Raw genomic sequence first — 17,863 nt, forward strand, 5'->3', positions numbered from 1 at the left:
GGATGCAGGGAGTTCTCAGAGCAGAGAGAGTGATGGGAATAACACAGGCAAAAGGTGGACACACCATAACTGTGCCACATGCCTCACGTCAGCAAAGGAATAGAGACCCTCACAGGCTAGGCACCTATAGAAGTCCACACTCATGGTATCTGTGTGAAAATGACCCAGTTTAGAATGAATTGACCTAGGGAATGAATTGTTCTGAAAATCCCTGGGTTAAAGACCTTCTTTGTATTGGATTGAACTCATGTCCCTTTCTTATCATCCAGTAGAAAATGATGCACTTGGTAGGTATGGGGGCACATGCCTTTCACCCCAGCACTCAGGAAGCAGAGGCAGGTATGTCTCTGTGAGAGTTTAAGGCCAGTCTGGTCTATATAGTGAGTTCCAGGATATCTAGGATTACACAGCGAGACCCTGTCTTAAAAAAAGAAAGAAAGAAAGACAGACAGGAAGGAAGGAAGGAAGGAAGGAAGGAAGGAAGGAAGGAAGGAAGGAAGGAAGAGAAAGAAAAGAAGACAGTACACTTTAGGGGAAGAAATAAATCAGTGAGTTCCATGCCAAGATTCCATTAACAAATCCCCAGTGGCAAGAACTGGTGTTAACCTATTAGTGTTGTTCGCTATCTCTTCATCTCCATTGGCATTTTTTTTTCAATGTAACCTGTGGTTTCTAGAAACAAGCATTGTCCCTTGGTACCCATGGATTGAATGTTGTTCTCTGGATTATATTCACTTGCAGATGACTGGCTTGCAATCTTCTGACAAGGTTGGACCAAAGTTTTCAATTCCATCCCCAACTTTTTCCAAGTCAAGTTCAGCAGTTTCAGAGATAACCCAGCCCCCATCCTATGAAGATGCAGTAAAACAGGTAACCACATGGCTTGTTCTAGATGGTTCAATAAAAGGACTCAGCAGACAAAGCTTTGTAGTTTTAAGCATTGCATGTTTGGTAGATTCTGATGTTGAGTGGGCTAGGTACCTTCCCAATAAGAGTGAACAAAGTGTATCTACATGACCTGAAGACTATGTTGTATATCTGTACAGATAGCTCCAAATTAGGATAGCTCTGTTGATGACTTTTCTACTTTATGGTATTATAAAATGTTCATATTTGATCCAAATTGCATTTTGAATTTGGGCTTTATTGTGATCTGGTAGCATGTGGTACAGCGTTCTGGGTGCTGGGCAGCCAGAGTGAGCCACAGTTCCTAATCAACTGCCCAATCACAAGAGAAACCAGGTGCTCTACAGCATGCTGTGTTGCTGAAGTAGGGTGTGCTGTGGACTGCATGTGTACAATGCATTTTCGTCTATGATGGTATCAGTTTAGGGTGTCTTTACCTGGCCATAACCCTGTGGTAAGCTGAGGATTCAGGGACAGCAGGCTGAACAGGCATTCAAAAGGCCTGGCCTTAATGCCAACTCTGTCATCTGCCACTGTCACTAAGGAGGATACACACTCAACTTCTCTTCAAGAAAATAGAAGTACTGACTTTGTAAGGATTATGGATCATCTAGTACTTACCTCATTGTTTGGTCACATGACAGGTGCTCAAATATGAGAGCAATTATCAAGACTATATTTTCCTAATGTCTTAGCTTTAAAACTCAGTGACCTTGAAACAGTGTTGATGGTTGTTGAACCTGAGTAATAGATACAGGGAGGTTCATTGACTCCAACACTTACATTTGTGTTTGAAGACGCTTCAGAATTTAAAAAGTAAGGAAAAGAAAAACATGGGTGACGTTATACAGTCAGCCCTCAGTGTCTGCATCCTAGCAGCCATAGCTTGAACACATTAGGGAAATAAGTCCTGAAAGGCCCCCCATGCACCCCTTGAACTTTCTACATGCCAAGTACAATGTTGAATCCATCCAAATGAAAGGGCTGTCTGTCTTGTCTCGAGTCAGCCTCTGGCCGTTTCACAGATCCTCTGTCTCTTCAGCATTTGCATTGGGAGTGCCAAGAGTCAGGTCTCACTTGCTATGTTAGGCATGTCACAGTTTCACCTGTACAGAGCATATACCTCTTCTTCTTTTCACTGGTCCCAAAGCCACACAGGACAGTAGCTATTTTCACAGCCTTTACACAGTACTATGTAGCAAGCTCCAGAGATGACTTGCGAGGCAGGGAGACAGGTGTAGGTTCTGTGCAAATACTAAATCATTTTATAGAATAGACTTGAGCACCTGAAGATTTTGAAAACCAAGGGTGAATGCTCCTGGAAATTAGCTCCCAACAGTACTAAAGGATGAGTAGATCAAGTATTTTGAGTTTATATATGACATCAAATAACCATATTTATGTACCCAACCCAGAACAGAGCGTCTATGTCAGATGCTGCCTGATATCTGGTCTCTTGAAACCAAAACCAAGGCAGTAAGGTTTCCTTTGCTATCAAAAGATAGCATGCAGTAGGCTTTCTCACTTCTGAAAATCCCAGGAGAAGTAAGACTGTGCTTAACCATTCAGAGGGTAGACTCACAGATTCTGCAAGAGGAACCAAGAAAGTTGATGCCTACTTCCTGGGCCATATCCACAGCAGTCAAACAGAGGTAGACAAGTGGCTTCCAAAGTGAGAAAGGTATATGCTGCATATTAAGATGCCTGCTTCTGGGATGGAAACTTGCCAGACAATTGACCTGAATCCTGAGGCGAGGATCCCTCTCCCAACTTCCTCATTCTTGTTGTGTTGGATTATCTAGTTCAGTGGATTATCTGTGTACAATTTACACTAAGATTTTTGATTAAACATGGACCAAAGCCCTTTAGCAGGTCTAACTAAGCTCTTAACAATATTATTCACTTCAGTCAGAAGTAGAAATAGCCTGAGTATCCATCAACAAGCAAATGGTAAAACAAAATGTGGCAGAGTCACACTCCAGAGCACCATTCAGTCTAAGACCAAAAGTAGTCTAATTTCTAGAGGCAGGAAGGAGAGTAGTGAGTATTGGTGTTGGCAAAGGGCTATTGGGAGGTGTTGCTTGATGTGTCGAGAGTTTTAGTTTTGCAGATTAAAAGAGTTCTGAGGGTACATGGTGTTGATGATTGCATTAAAAAGTGAATGTACACTTAAAATGATAAGCCTACAAGTTTTTGTTATGCTCTATTTTACTATGCTTTTTTTGAATCCTTAAGCAAGCCTAGCCCAAAGCCCTACAGTGCTGCTTCTACTGTCTCCATACGGAAGTAACCACCTTCTAACCTCTCTGCTCTCTTTTTGGCTAATTTAAAATAGCAAATGACTCGGAGTCAGCAGATGGATGAACTCCTGGATGTCCTCATTGAAAGTGGAGGTAAGACTACCTTGCCCACTGTCCATCAGGACCCTCCACAGATAGATGTACACACTCTAGGACACGGCCTCTTATGACCAAGGTCAGGGATACACTGAGTAAGGTACACCAGGTGATCTGCTGGTAGAGTTACTGCCTCTGAGCTTCAGGTGTGCCTTGTTAGCAGAGAAGAGAACCATGGTGGATTTCTCACCACCTTTATCCTGGGGATGCTTTGCATGTTTCCTTTCAACCCATCTCTATAAGTGTGGTCCATTATTACATCATTTTTCTGCAGTTCTAATCCTTATCTTCTTGATTACAAAAAGAAAAAAACATGAAAATAGTGAAAGTTTTGCACTCACTACTCAAATTGAAATTCAACCAGCTATCTCCCACTGGATACCCCATTCATGCTTAAATGTTACTCAACTTAGCAATAAAAGTAGCCAGTGTGTACTTTAACCCATTCATCCATTTATGTAAGAACTACCACAGAATGTGTGCCTAGAATTTGAAAACACACAAAAGAATCAGAGGTCTGAAGGAGCATTGTGTAGGTCAAACAAGAACATGGGGCTGAACTCTTAATCACCAGCACTTGTAGTTTAACAGGCAGCAGTCAATGACTCAGAGATGGAATGCCAAGCATCATGTTAAGCTCAATTCCCCACCAGATAATTCTGTGAAATGCAGTCTGGTAAGGAAGATGGACAGTGAGCAAGGGAACCTGTGTTTCTTATCATAACAAGGAGGATGAGAGAGATGGATACAGTTTTGTGATGCAAGATGACTGTTCATACCAGGTGCTCCTTTTTTTTTGAAGTATGTGGCAAGGAGGCAGAGTATCGACGACACAGAAGGGAGTGTGGGAGAGTCTAGGGAAGGATAGCCATGAGTTAGTCATGAACAAGTTGAGCTTTATAGAGAAATACAAGATTGTCAGGTTGAATTAAGTGCAAGTAGAGGGCTTGATGCCATCAACTGACAGTAACTCCAGCCAGCCCAGTGGAACTGTTGTTCTCATTCTATACCCAGCTACCTTGGAGCAGGCTAAGAGAAAGTACATGGGGACTTACCAGGGTGGAGAGTTTTGCTAAGCTGGGAGAGAAGGGCAAAAAGGTAGGAATAACTGTAACAGTGGATCAGAGAATATGATGCAAACAAGGGAAGAAGTGATGTGGGAGGCACTGACATGCAATGGTCAATAGTACAGCCAGTAGATTAGGTACCAAAGAGTGTCTTAGAAATAATCAGCCAGGTGGTGGTGGCACATGCCTTTAATCCCAGCACTCGGGAGGCAGAGCCAGGCAGATATCTGTGAGTTCAAGGCCAGCCTGGTCTACAGAATGAAATCCAAAACTACACAGAGAAACCCTGTCTAGAAAAAAAAAAAAACAAAGAAAAGAAAGAATCGAGCTGGAATACTTCATCCATGACCTAGAGATGGGGAAGGACAGAGTGTGGGAAATCCTGCTTAAGATGGAGTTCTTGGAAGGATGTACTCTGCAAGGATGGGGCTCAAGGTATCCAACAGAGTGGGGATGCTGTCATCACTGGAGTGGATGGGAAGGACAAGGAGCAGTGTGTGATTTCTAAGGCTACTATAGTCTAATAAACACTGACCTGGCAAAATGGCTGTGAACTAAGGAATAGTTTCCAAAAGATGAGCAAGTGTGGTCAGCAGGCCTCAACTAGGGAAATGTGCTGCCCTAAAAACCACTAAGGAGTGATGGGGGGGGGTTATCAACATAAAATGAACTGTGGATGACACTCATCCCTCATTTGCTGTCCAACAGAGAGTATGATGGAGATACAATGTCCTCCAGTGACAGCTAGTGGTAGTGAAGGGAGTAAGGACACAAGCATGAAGAGTTTGGCCATAACAGGGGGGAAGTTCCGAGGCAGGAGTATTTGGGGTAACCTAAAGAAGAAAGAAATGGAGAGACAGCAAAGGTAGGGGTGAGCCCAGGGTTAAGTGCTGAGCAGGAAAGCATGGTCATCTACTGTGTTTTCCGTAGAGCAACTCATTTATTCCAAGGACTCATCATGTGGCATGGCCAGTTTGAGGTGACTGAACAATTCACACTGTGCTTTCCCAACAGAAATGCCTGCTGATGCCAGGGAAGATCATTCATGTCTCCAAAAAGTCCCAAAGATACCTGGGTCCTCCCACAGCCCTACCACCATCCTCTCCAAGCCCTCGGCTTCCTTTGAACAGGCATCCTCAGGAGGTCAGCTCTCCTTTGACCACTATGCCACCGACAGTGATGAACACCTAGAAGTCTTATTGAATTCTCACAGCCCCATGGGAAAAGTGAGTGATGTTACCCTCCTCAAAATTGGAAATGAGGAGACTCCTTTTGATGGAATCATGGATGGCTTCCCAGGGAAGGCTGCCGAAGACCTCTTCAGTGCGCACGAGCTCTTGCCTGGGCCCCTCTCCCCAATGCATACGCAGTTATCACCCTCTTCAGTGGACAGCAGTGGTCTGCAGCTGAGCTTCACAGAATCGCCTTGGGAAACAATGGAATGGCTGGACCTTACTCCCCCTAGCTCCACACCAGGCTTCAGCAACCTCACCACCAGTGGCCCCAGCATATTCAACATCGATTTCCTGGATGTCACAGATCTCAATTTGAATTCCCCCATGGACCTCCACTTACAGCAGTGGTAAACACCTGAGGTACAAGCGTTAAGGAAGCTTGATAGGAATTCCATGGGGAAAGCACACAACCAGAGATACTGTGTGATCCAAAAGATAAAGGGGGAAAAATAGGGAGGGGAAAAAAAAAACCAGCAATGGAGGTTTCTATGTCAATCAACCAGAACAAACAGGAGTCAGTCATTAAGATATGCATAATGTAATTTCTACCAACCTTCAGTAACTGTTAATAACTTGAGTGATGCACTCAAAAGTGTGCTTTCTCAGGTTAAGAATGCCAAAAACGTCTTTCACTGCCTTTTCTAGCCCACAGTTTGTCTCAGGCATTACTGGGACATAGGTTCACACTACAGTTTGTCTCAGGCATTATTGGGGGCATAAACTCACACTGTTAGCTTTTGTTATGAATTTACTAAATGTTCTGTGGAAGGAAAATAAAGCCTCTGGGGAGGGCAGGGAAGCCAGTCCCTCGGAGGTTCTGGAAACCATGCCCTGGTGGAGGCAACTTCCCACATGACCAGTGTCTATCCGTCAGAAGAGCAGGGTCCATTTCAGCTGATAGAGTCCTTAAGGCAAAAGAAAGGGACAAAACCAATCCATTCCAAGAAAAGCAAAGCAACTCAGTGTCCCTCCACCCCCAAATTGTCCCACTGGACTGGCGGTCCCTGACAGCAGCTAAGTAACTAGCATTGTCCAGAGAATCCATCCAGAACATGTTACTTTGTAACCAGTAGCCTGATTGTTTCTGACATATCTATGCTCATCAGTGATGTATAGAAAGTGAGAAACCTGAATCAAAAAAAACCTCATGCCGTGGACATGGAGGCTCTGAAATATAACTACCTCTAGTTCCAAAGACTAGAAGTAAAATAATCAGAAAGGCAAAGGGAGGCCCAGGAAGTCATACTGGGACAAGTTAGAATTAGAGAACAACGTCATTTCACCTTCTGGGAGAGAAATACCATGGATTTCTATTATAGGACTAACATACAGGGCCAACTTCTTCTCTTCCTTCTTCTCTTCCTCCTCTTTCTTTTCTTTTTGTATTATGGGCAGAGGAAGTTCACCTCAGTTTATCTTCACCTCAGTTTATCATCCTCTCACTACTTCCTTTCAAGGGATCAAACCTTTATGGCTCTTTTGGTTTTGATGATCTCTCTTTCTGTCTGTCTCTCTCTGTCTCTCTCTCTTTCTCTTCTTTCTCCCACACACTGAGAAAGGTGAGATTCTCAGCTATCACAAGTTGCAATACTCCTATTAAAGCCTTTCCTCTTCTTTTTTTTTTTTTAGAACATTTAAGAGTCCCAACTCTCTTGCCAAACTCGTTCTTCACACGCCCATTGGCTGCAAACAGAATTCACAAGTATTTCCTTAGGAAGAAACTGGGGATGTGGCCCATTGGTCACAGAGCTTGTTTTATTCTTGTTTGATTTATGGACAATCTTTGGTTTGTGTTGCTCTGGGGATATTGGAAATCGTTAGAGAGTGAAGATAAATCAGGGTGACATCTACGGTGGAGAGCATTTCAGTCAGGTTTCCAAAGGAAAGCGTGCTTGCACATTGAAAACAATGGGAGGCTGAAAGGCCATAGTCTTTCAGTAGCTCTTCACAGCCCCTGTGTTTGGTCAGGGCCCAGGGGAGACAGAGGAAGGCAACACAGATTGCAAGAGTCTCTTCCCAGGCTCGCTGTGGCACCAATTCTAGTAGTTACAATGTTGCATGCTATAGAAAGTAGCTGTTGCTGTTTTTTGTTTTGTTTTAATTTAAATCACACAGGCACTGTTTTCTTCTTTTGTAAAAAAAAAAAAAAATTTCACTGTGCACTTATAGAGAAAATAATCAACAATGTTGTGAATTTTTTAGAAGTTGTCTTTTTGATAAACCAAAGATTTAGAAATCATTCCATTGTCAACTTGTTAAAAAAAATGTTTGAACACTGAGTGTTTTTGGTGACTGCTACTCTGAAAGCCACCAGATCTTACTGTAGGGAAGGAAACACACAGATGTGCACACACATGTAGTTCTATACATGCGTGTATGGAATATGTGTATACACACACATGGACACATATGTATATAAATGCATATGTGTGCACATATCTGGAAGGTGACATTCAGAGTGCCTTGAACCCTCAGTCTGCTGTGAATGATGTGTGGCCTTTCTTACTATGAGTTGCTTATTAATCAACCAGACTACACGTATATGCCTGTATATGACTAAGGACTCCAGCCCAATGCTAGTAGCCACTTGCTACCGTGAACAAGCTCCTCCTGGCAATGAATATGGACATGAGAGGACAGAGCCTGGCAATGAATTTAGATGTGATAGGACAGAGCAGCTTCGCCGTCAGTGGCTGCCAAGGCTAGTGCCTTCTCTTACAGAGAGTCTAAAGGGAGCATGAAATTTGTTCTGACATTCCTTGATCTGCATTGTGCTTGAAAGGGTCTACGTGCTAAACTTTTCATTGTGTTTGTATGTCCATCATCAGAACCACAAATCCAGAGACAAAGCTTAGCATGAAGATGAAGCTATGGGGAAAAACCTTGATTGCCACATTCCAAACATTGGTTTGACCTCCGATGCTGATGTTTCATCTGAGTCTGGATGAAGCTTGCTGCCCTGTGTATTTTTTAAGCTCCAGCTATCCCATATATGCTATCCCCTCCTTGCTTCCTTGGAAAACAAACCCACACAGTGTCCTGCCTCCAAGCCCCTCATCTGAGTGGTAATAATTTTCCCTTTGGGAATTCCTGCCTGAGCGATTAGATGGCTCTGTTTTTTAGCTAGACTGTGGGGGATTTTTTAAAATATTATTCAAACTGATACACACACTTCACAGTAGACGAAAGGGAAGATGGCTCTGGTTTGTTACTGCAAGCCAAAACATCTAGAGTGGGTCCCTGGATACTTGGTCTCAGCCTGCTCCCACCATCTCCCCAGGTCATGTTTACCCATCTTCATAGCACAGATAGGAGACTGGAGACAACCGAGAGAGGGTTGATGAAGACGGATCAAATACTTGGGTTTATTCTGCTGTCTTCTATTTTTTTTTTTAAACTTTAGGTTCTTTTAAACTGTTGTGTCCTCTTGTGGTGACAACATGAGGTATGCAGAGATGGGTGCCCCTGGGTTTAACAGTGTTCCTAGGAGCCCCAAGGGACCACATGGTTAAGATGCCTGAAATATCCCCATAGTAAGGAGAGTCTTGGCTACAGAACAGCAGATTGCACTAGATCTAAAGGAGTCCAAATTCCCCCCAAGCTAGATGCCTCTGCTTCTGACAGTGCTATCGAGACAAAAGGTATAGGGAGAAGGAGTGTGCAGGAGTAAGGAAGAGAAGGAAAAGGAGGGGTGGGGAGGACAGGGAGAAAGAAGGAGAGGAGAGGAAGGGGGCAGGGGAAGGAAGGAAGGGAGGGAGGGAGGGAGGGAGGGAGGAAGGAAGGAAGGAAGGAATGAAGGAAGGAAGGAGAAGGGGGAAGGAGGAGAAAGGGAGGGTGTAGGGAAGGGAAGGGAGGAGAAAAGACAATCAGGGACCAACTTCCTGACCCATGAACCTCTTGGTTCAGCTATGATGTCAGAAATAGTGAAACACAAACTTAGAAGAAGGAAGTCCTTCTGAGCAATGGAGTGATTCCACCCATAAACAGGGACATCAACGCAGCCTCCATCTGGAGAGTCTATGAAATGGCAGTCTTAATGCCTTTCAAAAACATTAATTGGGGACAAAAATGAATAAAATCTACCACAAGTTTTTAGAACAGTTCTTCTCAAAAGTTATCTATTTTATGTTCAACCAATCAGCTTTCCTAGAGCTAGTCAGGCTGAAAACTCCCACGTGATGGATACCATCCAGGGAGTGGCCGCTGATGTCCACCGTGTACAGAGCACAAGGACCTGGTTCAGCACAGGTGTTGACTGTCTGGAGTGCCGCAGCTTCTCTAAGCAAGAATGCTGAGACCCTGTCAGGCCTTGCACTTGAATCCTCTTAGCTGTGATGAAGGGGTCTTGGTTTTTCCAGAAACATTAGACCGTTTTCATGAAAAGCTCTCACCACACTGTCTTGTCTTTTCTACCAGGGTCACAGGACAGTAGTGTATCTTGGAGCTCTGTCTCTCACCATTTAACCTGGGCAAAGTTTGGGGCTGTTTTACCAGACAGAAAAGCCCTTTGGAAACAAGGAAAGTGTAGAGGGAACTTTTTTTTCCCTTTTTTGCCTAATCCCAAGTCAACACGGTAAGATCTCTGGACAAAAGGGACAGAAGTGAAGGGTGTGTGTCCATGGTCAGCCTCTCTCCCTCCAGAGAAAAGCTTCAGAGAGACTAGAGGCCATTTGTCCCTGCTGCTCCGCCTCAGCTCCTCGCTGCATGCCCCACAGGAAGAAGCCCATGGCTGCTGGGGCACAGTTTGCTGTCAGATGTAAAGAAACCAGGAGTCCTGATGAGTCTAACATAAAACAGCAGGGAGGTGTAGAGGCAGAAACTTCTAAGACTTCCTAGACAGATGACATCAACAGAAGACGTGGAGAGTCAGGGTCCTGGAACAAGATGTTTCCATAGTGCCGAGATCTGGTCAGTTGTGTCCAGAAGCAGTTGATAGGAGAGGACAATCTGTACGGAAATGGTTTCAAGACAGGAAGGGATTTGGGAAGAACTTGGTGGCCATCTGCCGGGGATATTGTACAAGCACCCACTGGATTCAGCAAGCATGAGGTCCCTTCTGATCCTAGGAATCCATGACACTCCCACAAGCGAAACCCTGCAGGGCTCTGGTGCTCATTCAAAGTCCAGGTTCCCATGACGATGGACTTTGGGAGGCTGTGCTCCCTCTAGATGGTTTTGATGTCCTAAGGGGCAAAGGGGCACAGCAAGATGATCCAGGAAGCTCTTTAAGTGTTTTCCAAAGGAGCAAGACCCATGCTGTTTGTTCCCAGGGCTCAGTTCCAATGACCTTGTCAAAAGGACCAAGGGCAAAGGATAGCTAGGATATGAAAAATCAACCTTCAGTGGAACACAAAGCAGTGTTTGGGAAAGAACAAGGAAGCAAGCATGGTTTTCTTGGCCCCAGTATGGTGATGTTTTCACGTTGGTCTCCTTTGCTCTGTATAGTATGAGAGAAATGTGGCTCACTGGGAGAGCGAAGAAGCAATGGCTAAAATACCAAAGTTGGCATGTGTCCTTTTTTAAAAAAAAATACATATATTTTTAAATAAAATGTTTATTTTAAAGAGATGTAAACATTTTTTTCTTTGACCAGATAATATGGGTATGCTGTTCTTTGTGTGTGTACTGTCTGTCCTCTCTGTTCAGCAGCTGGAGAAGTGGTACCACTGTGATCCCCATCTTGCAGGTGAAGAAACTGAGGCCCAGACCAGAGAGGCTAAGTAAATTGTCTAGGGTGCTATAACTTATAAATTAGCAGAGCCCAGAACCAGACTTTGACTCATTCACCTCCAAAGCCCCTGCCTGTGCTCACCACTGGTCACGCTAACAAACACAGTGAATGTGCACAGACCCACAAACTGCATTAACGTTGCTACTGAAATGCACGCGTGTGCACACATTAATGCATCCTAATCAAGCCGATATTTTCATCAGTTCAGCAACAGTGCAAACTAAAGAATGCATAGAGTCAGTTGGGGACCAAGACGGCCTGTTGGATATACACACCACCCCTAAGATGTAGACTTTTGTATCTGCTTTTCTCACTTAAGGTTGTTCCCATCTGTTGTTTTCTCATTGGAGACTATGTGATCCCATGGAGGACCTCTGATGCCATGGATGACCTTTGGCTCAGAGACAGATCTGCAAACCTGGTTCAGATGAGAACTGTTCTTTCTCTGTAGGGTCGCACTGCCTTCTCTCACCTTGTTCTTCCCTAACACTGGGGTTGTTGCACAACTCATGCATAATTACAAGATCATGCTTAATATCAACAAAATGTAAAAATTCCAGCACAAGAGAACTCATTCCTAAGGGTTTCAGCAGAAGTTTCACTGTTGACTGTCACCGTCTGAGTTTCTCATGAGTCTCTGTAGCCTGGAGAATCAGGCACAAGTTCGTTTTCATGGCCTAGATCCCCAAGCTAAAGAGTGGACCATTTCAATCTCATTGATAACAGAGGGGATGGTGGGATTTTATAAGGGAAAATTGGAATGCTATTACTTGTAGCATGAGTCTTAAAAGTTCTTATTAATAAAATCAAACCTGAAGCCAGTTATTGGGGTGAACACTGGATGATCAGAGAGACAGAACAAGCCACAGCTATCTCACCTTGCCAATTCCTCAGTTGGTCTTGTTTCCTCAGACTGGAAGCTTCTGTGTCCTCATCCCAATGGCTCTCAGCTGAACTGCTGCTAGAAAGCCTGAATGCTTAACCAGCCAAATGCTTAACCAGGCAAATGCCTCTAGTTTCTGATCCTCACGCCTTATAAACCTTTCTGCTTTCTACCACCACTCCCTGGGATTAAAAGCTGCTTTCTGGGATTAAAGGCATGAGTCACCATGCCTGGCTGTTTCCAATGCGGCCTTGAACTCACAGATATCCAGAGGGATTTCTGTCTCTGGTATGCTAGGATTAAAGGCGTGTGCTAATATTTTCTAGCCTAAGTATCTTGTGGCTTTTCTGTTCTCTGACCCCAGATAAGTTTATTAAGGTACACAATATTTTGGGGAACACAATACCACCACAATTACTCCAAGGGATGATGCAACCTGAAAAGCCCGAGACAGCTTCACTACGTAACCCCTGTGTCTTAGTTACTTTTCTATGGCTATAATAAAATAGCACGACCAAGGCAACTTACAGAAGAAAGAGTTCATTTGGCTTATAGTTGTAGAAGAATAGTCCACTAGTGTCCAATGGGGCAGAGGTAGTTAGTAGGTAACAGGGGCCAGCAGCTAGAGCGGCTGCTGAGACCCAAGTGCTCTACGACGAGTAGAATGCCCAGAGAACAAACTGGTCTTAGCATGTGGATTTTGAAATCTCAACACCCACTCCAGGGACATACCTACTTTCTCTAGCCATGCCACATACCCGAATCCTCCCCAAACAGACACCAAGTAGGGATCTAGAGAGACTATTTGGAGACTATCTCATTCAAACCCCTACACCCTGCTCTAGACAAACTTTGCCTTTGTCTAGAGTACAGAGACAAATAGATACAAGATGGTATATAATCTGCGAAGCACATAGTATAGGCTACCAGAAGGGTATTTAATAAAGTCTTGGTGGAAATGGAAGGTGCACAGGAAGGCTCCAGAGAAGAGCGTTTGACCAAAGTATGAATTACAGAAGGGGTAGGAAGCAAATGGGTAGAGAATATTGTGGGCAGAAGGTCCAGCCTTTGCAAAGGCTTCAAAATAAAGGAAGGGACCATAGTCAAAGGACGAAAGACATGCTCATTGCATTGTCGCTAGGGGATGGGCTGCTGTGATTGAAATGTGAAGCAGATGAAAAGAAAGTTGGGAGCTTGATTCGTTTGTTAGAATGGTCATAAAAAGGCTGGGTAGCTAAAGCAGCAGAGGTTGTTTTTTTTTTTTTTTTTTGGTTATGGAAGTTTGAACTCAAAATGTCAGTAAAGTTGGTTACTTGAAGAGTTGAGAGGGATCTACTCCAAACCTCTCACGGTGGTTTATTTTTTATTGCATTTATTTATTTATTTGTGTGTGTGTGTGTATGTATGTGTGTGTTTATGTACAAGTGCGCACCTATGCACACTTGTAGGAGTCAAAGGAAAACTTTAAGAATTGGTTGTCTCCTTCCTCCTGGGTATTGAACTCAGGTTGTCACATTGGCAGGAAGTACCTTTTCCCTCTGAGCCACTTCGCTGGTCCTTTCTTAATGGCTGTCTTCATGGGTTTGTGTGATCATATCCCTGTATCTTTGAACTACCTTCCTTCTGTATGTTCCTGTACTCAAATTCTCCTGTTTATAAAGACATAGCCATATTGACTTAGAGCTGCCTCTGAAGACTTTGAGTTAAGTTCCCCTGTAAAGACCCTCTCAGTATCCAAGTTAAGTAATGATGTCCCAGCTTGGAACAGAGGAGTCTAATAACCTTCTGGCTACTGCTGGCCACCGTAGGAGATCTTTAAAAGCTATGGGCTCCCTTCTGCTCAGGCAATGATGACCCTTGAAAAGTAATATGAAGCAAAGATGGATATTGGATTTGGAGAGCATGGTCTTCTAAGGCCAAATCTAAACCCAAGTTTTCTAGATACTCTGCCAAGCCCAGGGAAGGGCTCAAATATTCTAGGCTTCTACAGAATAGCAAGCTCATAAAGGTTCCCACTAGTCATTTTCCCCAGGGTCTGCCAAGGACAATGTCCAGTTGGGGAAATTACGTAATTCATCACCTGGAGCACACCTTGTGATTTGAGATTAAATACTAAATCCAACACGAAGCCAGGATAACAGGCACATCCATGACTGTTCAAGGCAAAATCAGGTCACCCAAAATACAAGCCACCTTGAAGAACCTAGAACCCACGTCTGCATTCTTATACCCTCAGTATCCAGTGAACACACAGAAATGAACGTCTTTCTGGTGTGAGGAAGTAATATCAACGAGGAGTTTGGTCCATGTCTGTAGGGCGTTTACCCACCAACCCCACAGCTCCCCAGAGTTTTCTTGAGTGTGAGCAGCAGGAAATATTAGATAGAAGGATTTATATTGTGGAGATAAACAGATAGAAAATAAAGAGGGCCTGGAACCTATTCCAACGGGCCCCGACTGTCTCAGCCCCAGGGTATTTATAGAGACGCCAAGGGGTGGAGCAAAAGACCTCCCCCCAGCACAGCCAAGTGCAGACCATCTCAGACACCTGCACTCAGGCCAGTGGTCCTAGTCATCCTCTCTATGTGAACCTGCTGAGTAAAGCCACGAGGAACCTGAATACGGTCTCCCACACGTGCCCACTTGACATCGGGTTTCCTCCTCCTCCTCCTCCCTTCTTTTTGAGACAGAGAGCACCACTATATTATTCAGGCTGCCCTGAATCCTCTTGCTTCAGCCTCCTGAGTGTTGGGATTACAGGCATGCAGCACCAGGTATCCTTTAAATCCAAGCCCCCAGCCCCACAAAAAGTTTATCTATGAATATTATGCCAGAACTTTATCATCTTGATTTATTCTGTGCTCAACATCTCAGCAATGCACCCATAGATCAACCCACCCTTCTTCAACATGTTCTATAACAGGAGGTACTTGGAGACTCAGCCTACATGGACCTGGGTGATATTTTGAGTGACATACCTCTACATAATCAAGGGCATCAATAAGGTGAGAAATCCCAACCACAGCAAAAATATTCTCTGAAACAGAACACACTGTTATAGATACCCTACCATAAGGCAACTCCTATAGCAGCTAGTCTTTGTTTAATATGTGTTGTGTAACATGCCTAGTGTCAAGCAAGTTCACTACATATGAGCTTTTGTGTATGTCTCTAAACTCAGACATTTAGATTCTGCCAGGATCTGTGTTGTATTGTTTGGCTGCAGAAAGGTTAAATCAGTTATGTGGAAACACAGACCAATACCCAGAAGTTAAATAGATGGACATGCTTCTGAGCAGACGGTGGCAAAGAAGTATGACACTCTTTGTCACACTCCATTCATGGTGTCATATCTGGCTGGCCCTCACCTCTGAGAAAACTGTGTCCCACCCTAGGAAAAGGACATCTCTAATGCTTGCTCTTATGTTTCTGCCATCCCATAGAACGACCCTCAAGACATAGAGTCCGGTCATAAAACCCACACTGGAGATTGTGGGTTGAAATTGGCGCCAACAAATCTATCCCATTCCTGGCATTTGGTGTCTATGTTACCTCTTGGACTCACAGTGTACTTGCTCCCTCAGTAGCAACAACACTGTTTACATGTGTTAGGACGCACTCTTTTTACTTCTTATCCATATGCCTGTTACCTAAATTTATTCTTTCACATTTCTTGTCATGTATTTGGCAGTTTTGCCCATTTTGAATTTAAATCAAAGCCTCATTCCTTCCTTCTTTTAAAAAATTCTGATGATACTGAAAATATTTAGATCTACAAAATTCCTCCTGAGATCAGTTATGATATTTAAACACTGAGATTTGGAGCGCTGGAGAGATAGCTCAAATAGCTTGTCCAGAAGATCCCAGTTCAGGTCCTAGCACCCACTTCAAGTGGCTTCCAACCACCTGTAGCAAAATTCAAGGACATTTAATGCCCCCCTTCTGGCCTCACATACACATACACATACACCTACACGTACACATAAATAAATAATACATCTTTTTTTAAGACTGAGATTTACACAGTGTTCACAAATAAATCACTTTATGAATATTCACTAGTTATAGTGTTTATTTAATCTATAGGATAACTTAGAAGACTGGGCTACAGTTTCCAAATGCTCAAGCCTCTATTTATTAATTTATACATGCATTCAAATTTTTAAAATGTAATAGGCTTATAGAAAAGTACTCAAATCAGAGCCAATGAGATGACTCAGTAGGTAAATATGCCTGATGCACAAACCTGGCAACCTGAGCTTGATCCCCAGCAACTACATGATGGAAAGAGAGAACCAACTCCCTCAGAGTGTCCTCTGGTCTCCACACGCACACCCGCCCTCCCCCCCCCCCCGATAGTAGTAAATAAAAAGAAAAACACACAAATTGTAATGGTAGAGATTCATGAATTTTCACAAAATGAATATATTCAGGATAGACACCACTTAGATTAAGATGTAGGTCATTTCCATCACCAAAACCATAGACGTTAATTTACTATATCAGCTTTAAAACTTTGTATAAATGAAATCATGTAATGTGGACTCTTTGGGATCTCATTTTAATCCTTGATCTTGTTTATGAGATTCACCCAAGGTTTCATCCATTATAGGTGAGGTTTCACCTTTATTTCTGTACAGTATCCCATTGCATGGATATACCACCATTTACCTAGCCATTTTATTGCCAATAGACACGTCCATTGTTTCCACCTTTCTAGTATTCTTTCTAGTATTATAAACACTGCTGGCATAAACATTCTAACACGTGCCTTTTGCTGAAATAAATATACATTTCTCTTTTTCTTTTTCTTTTTCTTTCTTTTTTTTTTTTTTGGTTTTTCGAGACAGGGTTTCTCTGTGTAGCTTTGTGCCTTTCCTGGAACTCACTTGGTAGACCAGGCTGGCCTTGAACTCACAAAGATCCACCTGCCTCTGCCTCCCGAGTGCTGGGATTAAAGGCGTGCGCCACCACCGCCCGGCTTATAAATATACATTTCTGTTGAGCACATAAACTGGCTTTGTCACAAGATCTGCAAGTCGCCTCGCCTGCATAGGTAGTGAAAATGTGCTGTTTGCAGCACTTGCGCTGATCACATTCCAACCAAAATCTGTGGACATTCTGGGTTCTTTCCATTTTCACTAGACCTTGATCTAGTATCTTCCAATTCTGACCATTCTGGGGATCACCTCACTGTGATTTCAATTGGCATATACCAGATAACTAATGCAAATAAACACGTTTTCATATGTTCTTTGGTTCATTTGGGTGAATTGTAGGAAAGTACCTACTTAAATTGCCCGTCCATTCTTCTTTTGGGGGAATGCCCCATTTTTCTATTGATTGGTATGATTCTTTACATGTCATATTCTAAGGCTGATTTCTTTGGCAGTTGTACGTGTTGCCACTTCTCTCACACTGAGGATTGCCTTTACACCCTCTTAACGGCGATTTGTGAAGCCCTGGAGTTCTTAGTTGTCAAGTTATCTAGTTATCTACTAACATTTCCTTTGAAGTTAAAAGTTTTTTGGTGTCATGCTTAAGAAAACAATTTATACTACAGGAGCGTGAAGTAGTAGTATTTCCCACTGATTTTTAAATTCTTTATTTATTTGAGGAAAATAGAGGTTTTTGACTATAATATT

The 17,863-nt window shown here is 43.3% G+C and overlaps 1 protein-coding gene across 2 annotated transcripts in view; it reads left to right on the plus strand.

Annotated features, from left to right (window-relative positions):
- Window positions 1-9,320, plus strand: part of Myocd (myocardin) — a 95,571-nt gene extending 86,251 nt beyond the window's left edge. For both annotated transcript variants that reach the window (XM_052758956.1, XM_052758957.1), the window contains 3 exons: window positions 742-870; window positions 3,242-3,299; window positions 5,384-9,320. In XM_052758956.1, coding sequence (XP_052614916.1) covers window positions 742-870; window positions 3,242-3,299; window positions 5,384-5,955 — 759 coding nt within the window. In that variant the 3' untranslated portion in view covers window positions 5,956-9,320. The remainder of the gene's footprint in view (window positions 1-741; window positions 871-3,241; window positions 3,300-5,383) is intronic.
- Window positions 9,321-17,863: the final 8,543 nt, after the last annotated feature.

Source organism: Peromyscus californicus, unplaced genomic scaffold (genome assembly GCF_007827085.1).
Source record: "Peromyscus californicus insignis strain IS unplaced genomic scaffold, ASM782708v3 Scaffold_3__1_contigs__length_106647218, whole genome shotgun sequence".
Classification (NCBI taxonomy): domain Eukaryota; kingdom Metazoa; phylum Chordata; class Mammalia; order Rodentia; family Cricetidae; genus Peromyscus; species Peromyscus californicus.